The sequence below is a fragment of the Sander lucioperca genome, chromosome 17, assembly GCF_008315115.2.
Source record: "Sander lucioperca isolate FBNREF2018 chromosome 17, SLUC_FBN_1.2, whole genome shotgun sequence".
In the NCBI taxonomy this organism is placed as follows: Eukaryota; Metazoa; Chordata; class Actinopteri; order Perciformes; family Percidae; genus Sander; species Sander lucioperca.
This window is the reverse complement of record NC_050189.1, coordinates 22329753-22343399: the sequence shown is the minus strand read 5'-3', so window position 1 is coordinate 22343399 and position 13647 is coordinate 22329753. Positions and strand designations below refer to the sequence as shown.

Below are 13647 nucleotides of genomic sequence, written 5' to 3'. Positions count from 1 at the left end.
TTATCCCATTTCCCCTCTCTGAAACAGTGTTTCTCATTCAGCATAATGCGCCAGCTATTTGTCAACGCCGTGTCGTGTGCTCACCTCTTCACTATTCATGTACACTCGTGTCAGGGTGCTGAATGCTAGCTTTCTCTACTCTCTAAGGCTCATTTCAAATTCAAATATTGCCTCATTGCTGAGCCTCAATAATATTGACTTTTACATACTCTCCAGAGGCAGCAGGGATATATTTAGGACAGGATTGTGTTTTTCCTTTACAGTATGTAGACATCTGGGGCGTTGATGGACTCCAATCAGATGCTGCAGCCAATACTAGGTTTTGGAAATCACTATCAAATTCCAGCCAAAGCTGATAGAAATTTAAGATTAAGATAAGTTAAGTTATTGTTGTAATTAGAAAAATTATCTTTTTCCTTATGAGACTGCTTTTATTTAATGGCAAACCTGTGAAACTTAAGATGAAAAAGCCTAAAGTTTCACTTTACTTAACAAATAAAGAACAAATAAGTCCAAAAACTGCAACTCCTGAAAGGTTTAACCCAGATCTCAATATTTAATTTAGCCGTTTTAACAGTATGAACATTAGCATCCCCATCAGTTTGCACACAAGGAAGTGGACCCAGCAGCTGCGTCAGTGGTCCACTAGATGGAGTACTGCATCACTGAAGAGTTTATGTCACAGCAGCAGAGACATGTCTGCAGTATGTCATGTCATAAAAGGTTTGATTATCAATAACAATGTCAGCTCAGAGTGTTTGCATGTATGCTATGACTGAAGACAAATACAACTTATAGTAATGGGACAATATTAGAAAAAACTTTTCTCTTTCTTCTTTTTTTGTATTTTTTTCCTTCTCATTTGGTTATATATTTTTTTTCCTTTTATCCATTTAAATGTCAATTTTATAATTTTATAAATATGTGCTTGTGCCATTCTATGTGAATAGTGTCGTAAACAATCAAGTCACGAAAACAAGAGAGATTGTCAACTGTGAGGTAAATATGTCTTTACAGAAATCCTGTTCATTCTGGGAAAATATGGTTAATATGTTTACTTTAAACTGCAGTAACATCAAGATTAATTGTGTAATTGTCTGGATTATGCACTATTTCCCAGAACCCAAGGGGACGTCTATAAATTACTTGTTTTGTCCGATCAACAAACGATATTCAGCTTACAGTGATATGAAGCTCAAACCATCAAATGTGTTGTGTTTTTGCTTAAAGAATGAATGAATGAAAGGTCCTGAAAACCTCAATCTGTTCCTTTTTATGAGCAATAGAGTACTTCATGGACACAAAATATTCTTGAACTGTTTTGGTTATTTCTCACGATAGATTTCTGTATTTGTGGGTTTGTTCTTTTCGTGACTTTTCTTCACTGTTTTGAGGTGGGTGGGGCTCAGCTGCATGTCCTTCTGTGGACAAGAGTTCAGCAACATGTGAATCAAAAACTAATGAATTGAAACCACACCAACAGTTTAACTGAATAAATAAAAACTTATTTAGTCATGAATATTCAATGTTACAGTGGCATACATTCTAGTTCTCACAGGCTTCAAATGATTAATTTATTATCAAATACATTTTCTACTGATATATATATATATATATATATATATATATATATATATATATATATATATATATATATATGATGTGTCCCATGGGGTTGTTTTACTTGTATGAATGAAGACATGAAACCCTAATGTACACTGGAAAAGTGCCAGATGTGGTGAGTAGAGAGACCACTGGGCCACTGGGGCAAAGCAATATGGAAAAAAGGATCATTGAACTAATTATATTTAAAAAACAGAGTCATTAGTAAAATTAGAGTCACATGAAAGTTTGACATCAAAGTTTGACATCAAAGTGTAACATCGGCTCCAGAGACACAGAGAATTCCCTATAGGCTGCACATCATGCACACCATTTAATCAACATGGTGGAGGTGGTTGAGGATGGGAAGGGCAGGGTGTGGTTTTTCTGTCGATAAATGTTTGTCTGTCTTAATTTCATTATGGTATCACAGGCATCACAGTCTATAGTACAAATTGTACCTGGTGAGCTCTATAAAGAGTCAAAGTACAAACTGTCTTTATTGACAGCAGTAAAAGGGATTATGGGTTGGGAGACACAGGAGCACAGGAATTGGGTTCCTCCAACCATCTTTTATAAACAACATCCATCATGGTATGTGAGACAAACTACACTCGTTCACTCGTATTTTGAAGCATGCAAGGAATATGGAAATGGTAGCAGTGGTCAACTGTGATAACTATGTGGCTAAAACATGATAAATGCTGTGTATAAGTTCTCGTTCAATTACATATTAGATGTACCTGTGTCATCCCCAAACTGCTCCTCTGCTAAAGCTGTTATATAAAATGGAATTGGAGTCTTGTGGTGACTGAAAGACTTCGTGAGGTATAAACAATGTATTCAGGATTCTCTCAGTGTCCATAATCCAACAGTCCAGCTCCGAGTACACAGCTTTTCCTCTCAGGAATGCAACTACAGTGCCCTATTGTCCAAAGACACAGGCTGAATGACAACTACTTTGGTACTTTAATAGACAATGTCAGTGTTGTTTTTTAACGCAATTGTATCTCATTTCATCACAACCAACATTTGTTTGGATGTACGGACCTTTTTCACAGCAGACATTTTAGGCTCGTTCGAGATGAGCCAGGTCTGCGCAGAATCGATCACCGGCGATCGCTGTCCAATGCATGCCGGTTAGATTTGTGTCCGACTTGATCCCGACTTGCTCTGCGGCCGCAGGTTTGCTTTTCACCGACTGCAAGACCCAGGCGGACCCAGGGCATGCTGGGAAACACAAAAAAACGAAAAGTGTACCTCCTATGGGGAGGTTCATAGGCTAACAAGCCATCACCTCCTGCTAGCATTCCATTGACTGCCATTCATTTTGGCGTCACTTTGATAGCGAATAACTTTACATCTAAAGCATTTAAAGACTCTATTTGTCCATTGTTTATTTCTAAAGAAACACGACAATGTATAAAAGGCTCCATTACCTTGTATCTCATGTTATTAAGACGTTTTTGTAAAAATAGGCTAACATTGCGATTGCGTCATAACTACGCAACTTTCTGTCGCACAATAGATAAATTACCATATAGTCAGGAGAAGCTCGCAGGCAATCGTGGAGGCATGAAAAAATAAATGACAAAATAATTAATCAGAATACTTACCAAAAGTTGCTCCTGCTCCTACGCTCATGGACAGCTCCTACTCACGCTCTCTGTCTCTGCAAGATTGAATGATTAAGATTTCTCTTGGCACAGCTACCAGAAGACTTCCAACTTTCAGACAGGTTGCTCACGTCACATCTACGTCGCCAAGTTCAGTTTGAGACTGCGCAGTAACGCTCAGCCATCACCGGAAAAGTGCTTCTAATAGACTTCACTGGTCTCAGTGGAAGTGTACGGCGTAGATGTGTCCATTTCTTTCACTGTCTATGGATCTAACAGCTCACAGTCGACAATAAAAAAAAACAATTTGTAAGTTTTCTGACCCTTGAGCTTTTCATAATAAAGCCTAAAAGTTACACACTCTTTCTGTCTCTTTAATTTCGCTGCAATGGATAGGTCCCACTGCTTATCAGGTTTTCATGTAGCATGTCAAATCACACCAAATTGTGATAGTGTAAGCTGCTTAACTTTTAAATCATGTTAAACAAAGGCATTGTGATTAACATGATTTAAAAGTGATATGAAATCAGTAATGGCATTGCAGCATTAACCAGTTGCCCCTTTTCTGCAAGTTAATATTTTCAATTATAACACTTATAAAACTTGTTTAAAACCATGAATGCGTGGACACATAGGCTACCTCAAACACGTAGAACCAAGCATTTTAAAATATTCCCTTTTCCCCTAACAAATGTAAGCACATTTAACTTTAATTGGCTCAATTTCCCCGAGGGATCATCCATTAAATCAAATCTAAAAAGGTATTTGACAGAGATGATACATTATAAAAGAGTTGTAGCCTATGTGTTAGCAGGTTTATCTGCTTGATGAGTTTTAATCACAATTACTATTTTAGATTTAGATTTAAGAATGAAAAAAAACCTGAGACACTCCCAACAGTGCTGAATTTTATTTTACTTTTACAGATTTCTTAACGGTTTCTTAGTTTCTTAACAGTGAACATATTCATTCACTAAGCACAGCTACCAGAAACTACAAACAGTACAGTTTGTCAAATGTACACATGGGTCAGAGAGGGAACATTTGGTACTGGCTTCAGCATGTTCACACCAGTACCACAACAGCTGGGGTGATGTTATACTGTATGTTCCGTTTGAACATTTTTTAAAATGGCACAATCAACACTAGTGCTCATAAAAACAATGGTCATTTATAATGTCTACATTGTATCATACAACCGACTCTATCCTTATGTAAAAACGCAGAGTGAAGGAATGACACCTCTCCTGTTTGAGAGCCCAAGAGAAGCCCAGGGCAAAAAGACTTTACAGCTCTGCTCAACAATACGACCCAATGAATGAATGTGTTTTTTTTTCTCCCCTTAAACTAGGCCAGCCTACCCACTCTGCACTCTCAATACATCAGTCCACAAGGATAGTCTGACTGAGTCTGAGATGGCTGGTGCTGCAAAACCGACATTCACAAGAGTGTGCGTATTCTTTACCTGTGGCTTGGGTTATTGATAGTTTTAATAAAACAGCAAGAAAAATCACTGATTAAGAAAGTGAAGCGCCCACTTGCACAGGGAATCTTGTAGAGGGGGGCTTTATGGGTTGCAGTTCAGTAGAAAGGTGGTGGGAGTCAAAAGAAAAAAGTATTTCTTTTTACAATCCTTATCCATCTATCATTTATCTGACTTCCTCCACAATGTCTTAGCAGTTGGACTGATGGCTAAACAGTGCAAGCTGGAACAAGCAAGAAACATGAAACTTGGTCCAATAACTGTAAGTGATGTGCAAGTGCTTCCCAAGAATATGAGCCAATCAGCCACATGAGGGCACTGTTATTAACAGCAATTTGGAAAGGTCATGTCCCTCACACCGTAAGTCTGAATGACTTGAAATTTAGCAAGAATATCCAGCTCTATGTGCTTTACAAAAAAGCCTCTTGGACCATAAAAGTCTGCCTAACTAGTGCCTAATTGTTTTCTCAGTGTAACATTGGTGAAGTAGTCATTATAGAACCAGCAATATATATATATATATATATATATATATATATATATATATATATATATATATATATTATATATATATATATATTTTAACTTCTCTTGTGACAATTGTGTCATAGAAAGTCTTTCAATTCCAACTGTGGCCACTACATCAAAATGGCCGCAGGGCTCAGAACCGTCCTGTGGGGCCTTGGTTTAGACACGGGTGAGGAATGACAGGTTGAGCAAGCTGGAGATCTGGATGGGGACTCTCACAACAGGTCTCGCAAGCGGGTCTGAATGGAAAAAGAAGAGAGCAAATGAGATGCAAATAATTAATATGCAATCAAATTTAATTTGCAGAACAAAATTGCAGTTTGTTGCTGCAATTTTTTTTCACATGCAGCTGAGCGGCCTGGATCAGAGGCTCCAGAGTCTCCTTGGCTCCGCATATCATCAGACCTTTGCCTATGAGCCACTCCTCCAGATGGCTCACATTGTACCTGCACACACACAGAAACACATCATAAGTTTAGTGGTCCCAACAACAACAAAAAAAAAAAACGGGGGACGAATACAGCCACACTCAGGAGCTCCCCTTTTGAGCAACAACATCACCTGGAGGATGGTCTCCATGCATTTGATCAGCTGCTGGTAGATCTGGATGGCCAGGTCACTGATCAGTGTGTTCATTCTTCCTCTGCGTGTTGTGCTTCATGAAGGCCTGAGACACACGGACACAGGCAGACACAAGGTTACAAAAAATAAATAGACTAAATACTTTGTATGTGTGAAGGAAATGGAAATATTCTGTCTCTTTATGTCCAACAACTGTATTAAAACACTTTTATGAAATTGTATATGAATGTCAGCTTTTCTACTTTCTATCACTAGAAACACCATAAGCAATCAAAACAATGGTGATTTTTGAAATTATTTTAAACCATACAAAATAAACCAATCTCCAGTTAATTTAAACTTTCAAACTTTACTTAACAATTTCTGTCCACCGGTTGGTAGATTAGATTAGGTAGAACACAATCACATACATACATACATAACTAAATTGACCAGACGTCTAACAAACCCTATTTATGAATGTGTACATATTTGAGTGAGACAGTTTCTATGGTGATATGCATTGTGTCAGTCTCACCTCGTCACCGCTGTATTGTTTCAGACAGTGTAAGAAGAATTTGGGCAAATGCCAGAAGGGCCACCCCCCCTAAGGGCCACCACTGATAATATGTCTTTGGTTAATTTTGATAAGTTCTTTTATGCATGCAGCCACAAATATTTGTAGATTGCACGCGAGGTGCATGGAAAGATGCACTCGGAAGGCAGAGTTACTAATTTCCAAGCTAGGTTATTGACAAAAATAGGGCCGGTGTGTTGCAAATGCCAGGGCCGTTTTTTGATCCCAGTCCGTAACTGCAGGCATCCATTCGTTTCCATTTATTTCTGTACAAAATGAAAATCTAAGTTCAGTCTTGGTCTTGGAATTAGTAGTTTGAAAAAACGTCCCTAACTCAAGGTCTACTTACTAGCTTTTCCCAGACTTTTAACCACATGGTCTTCATCAGCAGACTGAGCATGATCAGGCTAAGAATGAGCTTTCATGCTTCAAGGAATATTGGGAAGTACTCCCAGACTCTTCGCTCTCGTGCCACGGGACTAGCTGTTTCTCACTGTTTCCAGTATTCATGCTAAGTTAAGCTAACCAGCTGCTGGCTCCAGCTTCATATTTCCGTACACACATGAGAGTTGTATCAATCTGCTCATTTGTATATGTGTGAAATTCCCAAAATATCAAACTATTTCTTCAAGAAGTGTTATGGTTGAAATTAGAATAGCTTCTGAGCTTGCATGTCAACAGATCCATCTCCTTGACTACTGAGCAAACTCTTTGCACTGATACCAGACCATATGATAGTACGGTTGAAAGCTCCAGAAAAGACCTTTTTCCATAGCAGACCTTAGGATGGGATGGTTTTGTCAAAATAAAAGACATTTGTGCTTAAACTATATATCCATGCAACAATAAGGTAACTGACAAAAATGAATGCAGGCTTGAGGTTCACAGATATATGGATCACACATAAGCACATTTCAAGAGTCTGACTTGATTGAGTCTGGTTGATTTTCATACCCACACAGACCCAATCAAAATGTTTAACATGTTTAAGGTGTTACAAATTTGCATAAAACGCTGTTATGGTCCAATTTTCTATTCTGGACAAATATAAAGTTTCCAGTCTTACTATTTCTTTCTGCTGGGCCACTATTCTTTGTAAGCATGCCAGCTCAACTTGACAGCGTCAAATAGAAAGTCCTTTACGACTCATTTTCATGCCAGGCACAAACAGGGCGACAGAGAAAAGATTGAGGAACAGAAAGGGGTTCAGTTGACTGACTGCCATGGGCAGCCTTACAAATGGCGCACTCTTTTTTCTCTCCTGCAGAACAGTGTGACAGTGTTTAACTGTGCCAGACTCCATGAGAGAAGTTGCCCTCCAGTTATTTATTAGTGTATCCTCGAGGTCGTGCAGCAATCGCCCTACATTTGACACAGTCTTTAAATGGCCACATCAGCAGATAGATAATCAGTGAGATAAAGAAGAGCATCTTCCATGCCAGCTCAGGGAGGGTGGGGTGATAGGGAGAAGTGAGGGGTGTATATAAATGGAGGCCAATGGGCATTCACAATCCCACGGTCTGCTAGTGCTTCATCACCAGCTGCCTTCAACCCACAGCGAGCCTGCAGCCATGGCATTCAACGGAACCTGGAAGGTCGACCACAGCGATAACTATGTCAAGTTCATGGAGCAAATGGGTGAGTGTGTGAGAGCCTGTGTGTGTAGATAACACTGAATGGGTCACTGAAGTCATGTTGTACTTCAGCTCTGTTTTTCTGCTGTGGCTGGCCTTCTGATCTAGTTTATGAGAGCAATGCATGTAACTGTATTATTTGTTTACATATAGTTTGACATTGCTGTATGGGTTATTACACAATGCAGTAAGGTGTTGATAAGCAGAAGGTGTTTATGGTGCTACCCACAATAATAGCAGTAGCTAAATTAAGCTTTTTCTTTGGACTTGGACACACTTGGAAAGCAGACTAGTGAAAGCTTCAAATACAAACAGAGTTTGAGTGTAGATGAATTGCCTATTTACAAATTTGCGTTCAATACATAATCCTCGCTGTAAACAATCCAGCTACATGTCTCAATTTTTTTCTGTTTAAGGTGTTAATGTCATGAAGCGAAAGCTGGCAGAGCACGACAACCTGAAGATCACCATCGAGCAGACCGGGAACAAGTTTCACATCAAAGAGTCCAGCACCTTCCGCACCAAAGAGATCGACTTCACCCTGGGCGTCCTGTTCGACTACAGCCTGGCCGATGGCACTGAAGTCTCAGTGAGTGCTTCAGACATTATTAAACCAACAGCAGCTGGTCCAGGTGCCGATTCATAATTTCACTGCAACAAGGAATGGTTTGCTTTAGGCAAATATGAGGTTTTTTAAAAAAAAAAAAGATTGATACAGTAGATTATTCGCTAATGGGGAAAGTGGAAAACAAGCCAACTAAAGCCAATGGAAAGGTTCCAGTGAATAATTACTCTACAGTGGATATGTAGTGATATAGTATGCAGCAATATAGTTGCTGGAATGAGGGTTAACTGAATATGAAAAAAAAACATTTAAAAAAAACATACAAACTCAATATATACACAAATGTAACACAACATAAGAAGAGCATTAAAGGGCTTCTATTACCGTGTGCATATTTTCAACCAGGGTACGTGGGAGATGGAGGGTGACATGCTGAAAGGCAAATTCACCAGGAAAGACAACAGCAAAGTCCTGACCACCACCAGAGCTCTGGTGGGAGGAGAGCTCGTACAGGTCAGGGGGTCCATATGTATTTCATCAATAATATGCAATATGTTAATTTGTTTTCTTTCCATAAATGTTTCTGCATAAACTAAATCACCTCTCTTTTTTTCACCCCCCACCGGCAGAGTTACAACTATGAGGGAGTGGATGCTAAGAGGATTTTCAAGAAGCAGTAACCTGGAGTCTGAAGTTCATATTTTATTTTTACATAGATCACACGATGTAGAAATGTTTTTATTTTTCTAACAATAAGACATGGCTAAGTCAAGTGTACTTTACATCATATACCTCCAAAAAGTACTTTTAAAAAAATATTTTTAAAAGTATAGTTGACTACAGCATTGCACTGTAAATGTAAAATGTGCTGAAACCTTAAAAGGTGTTTAACAGTCAAATAAACTGGTAAAATGGGTTCAAGTCAAAAAATATCACACCTAAACTTTAATTAAAGGCAGGTGCAACAAAATAAGATAATTCACTGAAAATTTCAGTTTGAGAGAGGACGACAGCTGAAAGACAGTATAACAGGTACTGTAAACAAAACAAGAAGCCAATACAGAGTCCAAACCAACTAGAACATCCATCACCATGTCAGCGTAATGTGCCTTAGAAAAAATCTCAGCAACCAGTGTCCCAGAAATGGCTGAGGAGTATTGTAGCATCTAGCCATGCAGAAAGTTTTTTTTTTTTCTGTGCCCAGATTTCGAGATATTTGTCGCTGAGATTTATATTTCCACTCTTCTACAAAAAATGGGGAATGGAATTCCGTTTGTATTTCTCCCTGCATTGAAAAACGTCATTTAAAACAAATTCAACTGCAGCACATCTTTTCAGAAACAATGTCCCAGTTACTCATGATAATCCACGGAACATGAACAGTTTTCAGAGGGACTACTTCATTGGTACAACGTAGTTCCAATGTAAGCTGTTCATGTGTTAATGGATTATCCAAGGTAACAGGTCTACTGTTTCTGGTAATATGCTGCTGTTTTTAAATGTCATTTTCAATGGTGTGAGCAATGCCAATGGAAATTCTTCAACCTCCATGGTAATGGGGTGGAAGCATAAGTCTTAAACATGAATAACTCAAAATCTGGGCACAAAATTATCAAAAATATCAACATGATTAGATACAACTAGAGGTGAGTGAGACACTTTTTTTCGTAATTTGGGAGGTCTTACACTTTAAATGTCTCCAACAGTAGAGATGGAGCGCAGCTTACTTAAACATCACCGTGCTGTTAGCTGCATCAAAACAACAGCATTTAGTCACACACCAGTCTGCATCATTCTGATGGAAGGCAGCACAATAATGATCCACCACATGACATGACATACACTGGTCAATTTGCACTAATGGTTCTTATATATTATATAGTCTGTAACAATAAAGCAGTTTTCATGTGTCACTTAAGTATTGGTGTATTGGTCTTTTTTTTAAGTTTTAATGAATGAATGAATGAATTATGAGCGTCTGTTGCTCCAAAAGTCTACAAACTTGCAAGTCATGTTGCCTCCAGGCGTCACTGATATCAAGTCATCATAATCGAGGTCAAAGATCATGTCTTGGCGATTACATTTTATGAACATTATAAATGCATAATCGCTGTCTTGGATTCTGAGGAAATGTCATATTACCTCAGCATTTCAGACTCTGCTTTAAAGTCTCTCCTACATAGCATGACTGCAGCCGCTCACATGATGACAGCAGGGTCTTGTGCTGTCATGTGCTGGCCTTTGGGTGCTATCCTCAGCAGTGGGTCTGAACAGATGAACAGAAAAACACACCAGGGAAATGAGGATTCCTCACATGATGAGAAAATAAGTGTATATATATGCAGTGAGCCTCTCTGAGCACAAGAGGGCAACCTGTGCCTACTTTTACTTTAGAGTTGAACCACTACTGTAGATAGTTCAGCACAGCATGAAAGCTAAAAAAAATATAATTTAATATGTAACTTTTGGACTAGTACCAAGAGGTTTTAGGATGACAAATACATAAAGATACTACTTGATGGAGAGACTTTGCTGCATGGCTAAATCTTGAGATACCAGGGTTTGGAGTAATAACTGTTTTTATGCTTATGGGTCTTCACTGAGTGCTCCTCAATAGTTTTGGCCAGTGTAGAGCTGATTATAGATGTGGGCAACTATCTTTTAGTTGTTTGTCAGGATTGGGAAATATTATGGAAGCCTATTTCTGCTAGGAAGAGAAAAAAAGTAGATGAAATGAAAAATGTACTAAGACAAAACTACAGGATAAAAGGTCAGAAGTTTGACTCAACATTGAGATTTTTATCATGTCTAACTTTTCCTCATCTTTTTTTCTGGCAGAAATTGGCTTCCATATAATAAGGTTGAAATCACAATGACAATATGTATTAGAATATCCTCCATAGTCAATATATATTATAGATAATTCATTCTAATAGATACTTGGTTTTCAGTGTAATGCATCAGACCAATGTCTTTAAAAAAATGTTACATAAAAAACCTTCAAGAATGTCTTTTGTTAATTTTTAAGCCAGAATTGGCTTGAAATGATTAATCTAGACAACATAATTTTGTTATAATTATACCATCACCTTATGATTCCAGTATAAGATAAGATAAATGACAATATCGAATCACTACTTGTGTATTTTTTTGCTGGATTCATAAAAGCCAATGCAAATTATCCAAGCACAATCAATAACTAATAAAGAATAAAGTTATTATCATCCCTACAGACATCCATCTAAACCTGGACAGTCTGAGCATCAATCGATCGCAGCCCCCCACTGAGCCCTGAGTGGCACCCTCTTTCATGAATGTATAAACCCACCGCGCACAAGGCTAATCTGGCCGAGGCGGGGCTGCTTTGAACACCAGTTTGCCCCTGAATCCACCATGGGGAGTGAAGTCCTCTGAGACCGCTCAGATGCTGTGAGCCTGCAGATTTTCATGCAAGGAAAAAGAGGTTGGTGGGCCTCCTTTCTTTGTGTTTGGATCTGCAGTCTAAAGTGACTTTCATGCTTTCCATTTCTAAATTAGCAACACTTTTAATAAGATTGTTGTGTCCAGTGTTACAGTTAGTACAGGTGTGTTTTGGCATACAACCATTCAGCCTGTATTAGCCCAATCCACATACATTTGGTCTATAATGATGATAAACAAAATCCTCATCATCTGATATTGCTCAGAATTTGACAAATACCATATCTAAACATGCATTTTGTCTAAACTTGGTTTCATAAACATGTCTTATAGAATAGCTTTTAATGAGTCATGGGCAAGTAGACATATTCAGCTACTACCCCCAAGGACAAATTTGAGCTACTTTTGTTTAAGTTATTTCTTATATATTTTATGCTATTCCACTACATATCAAATAGATTAATAATTACTATAGTTTAAACGGTATATACCTGGTATATACACTCATTTAAGTGTTTTACATTGTAGTGTTGATACTTTCACCGAATTAAAGGATCTGAATACTTCTTCCAGCACTGATTATGGGAACAATGTCACGTACTGTAGATGAATCTTGTAATGTGTTTTCAAAACCATTGGGAAGCACTGTGGAGCTGTTTATTTTCTGAGAGAAAGGGCCTTGGTTGTTCTATGATGTCATTCTCAGTCAAGTTATCACATGACACACACCCTTTTTTAGATGTTTTTGTCACATGTTGTATGTGAGAATAATGGGAAAACACACACACACACACGCACACACACACAAACACACACAATATGTGTATGGGCAGACACACACACCTACATAATTATTGGATCTCAACTCAAATTCTTAAAATAACATCTCTATGTACTTAATTGGAATCAAATAGTAGACTGAAGCAACATGGAATCAGTGAGAAACAGGAAAGTAGTGGGAAAGTTAGCCTTCAGTGTTTTGATTGCCGTGAGACTGAGGGAGCAGGGGCCCACCCAAGGGAGATGAAAGATGAGAGAGGAGGAGGAAAAATAGTGAGAGGTGGACAGAGAAAAGACTGAGAGTGAGGATAAGGAGAACGAAGAGAGGACAGTGCAGAAAGAAAACACTCTCTCTTCCCCCCCGCTGTGAAATCAAATTCACTGGCTCTGAAGCTAGCTTATCTGAAGGAGTAACCATCACAAAAGACACCAACAGCGCAGTTGGTTGGGCAATCTTTCCAAGAAAACACAACCCCCTTTTGGCCAGTCACTGTTTAGACAATGACTGTGCAGACCTTTGCAGACAGATGCAGGCTGCTAAATGATGAGTCACCAGTCAGTCAGTGCTGGGTACTTTATGCCTGAGCCTTTTCAAATGCCTCGAGACTTGGGAATTATTTTGGATTCATGCCACTGCACATGCTCAGATGTGACTTTTACCAGCCGTGGGAATTTGGAAGTGTTATTATAATAACACGTATGATGATGATGAATTCATAATTATACATCAAATTTAAGATAGAACATGTGAGATGGTTTACTGATGTCACTTCCTCCTCTCGCAACTTGCTGGTATTACAATGTCTTTATAATATTAGATAATCTAGATGTACACGTTTCACATGCAAAACAACCAGAGCATGGAAATGAAAAGCTTCTTA

General features: G+C 38.5%; 1 protein-coding gene across 1 annotated transcript; it reads left to right on the top strand.

The window, feature by feature from the left end:
* The first annotated feature begins 7747 nt into the window (after positions 1 to 7747).
* Positions 7748 to 10484, top strand: LOC116049008 (fatty acid-binding protein, intestinal-like). The gene is made up of 4 exons (XM_031298351.2): positions 7748 to 8005; positions 8418 to 8590; positions 8972 to 9079; positions 9196 to 10484. Exons 1-4 carry the CDS (start codon positions 7855 to 7857, stop codon positions 9244 to 9246), a joined length of 483 nt encoding a protein of 160 aa, XP_031154211.1. The 5' UTR covers positions 7748 to 7854; the 3' UTR covers positions 9247 to 10484.
* The last annotated feature ends 3163 nt before the right edge of the window (positions 10485 to 13647 follow it).

Bases quoted from the DNA above. Each gene is read 5' to 3' on its own strand.
- LOC116049008 (XM_031298351.2), top strand. From the start codon at position 7,855: ATGGAGGCCAATGGGCATTCACAATCCCACGGTCTGCTAGTGCTTCAT. The intron at 8,591-8,971 runs GTGAGTGCTTCA...ATTTTCAACCAG, and splicing joins CCGATGGCACTGAAGTCTCA to GGTACGTGGGAGATGGAGGG. The intron at 9,080-9,195 runs GTCAGGGGGTCC...CCCCACCGGCAG, and splicing joins TGGGAGGAGAGCTCGTACAG to AGTTACAACTATGAGGGAGT.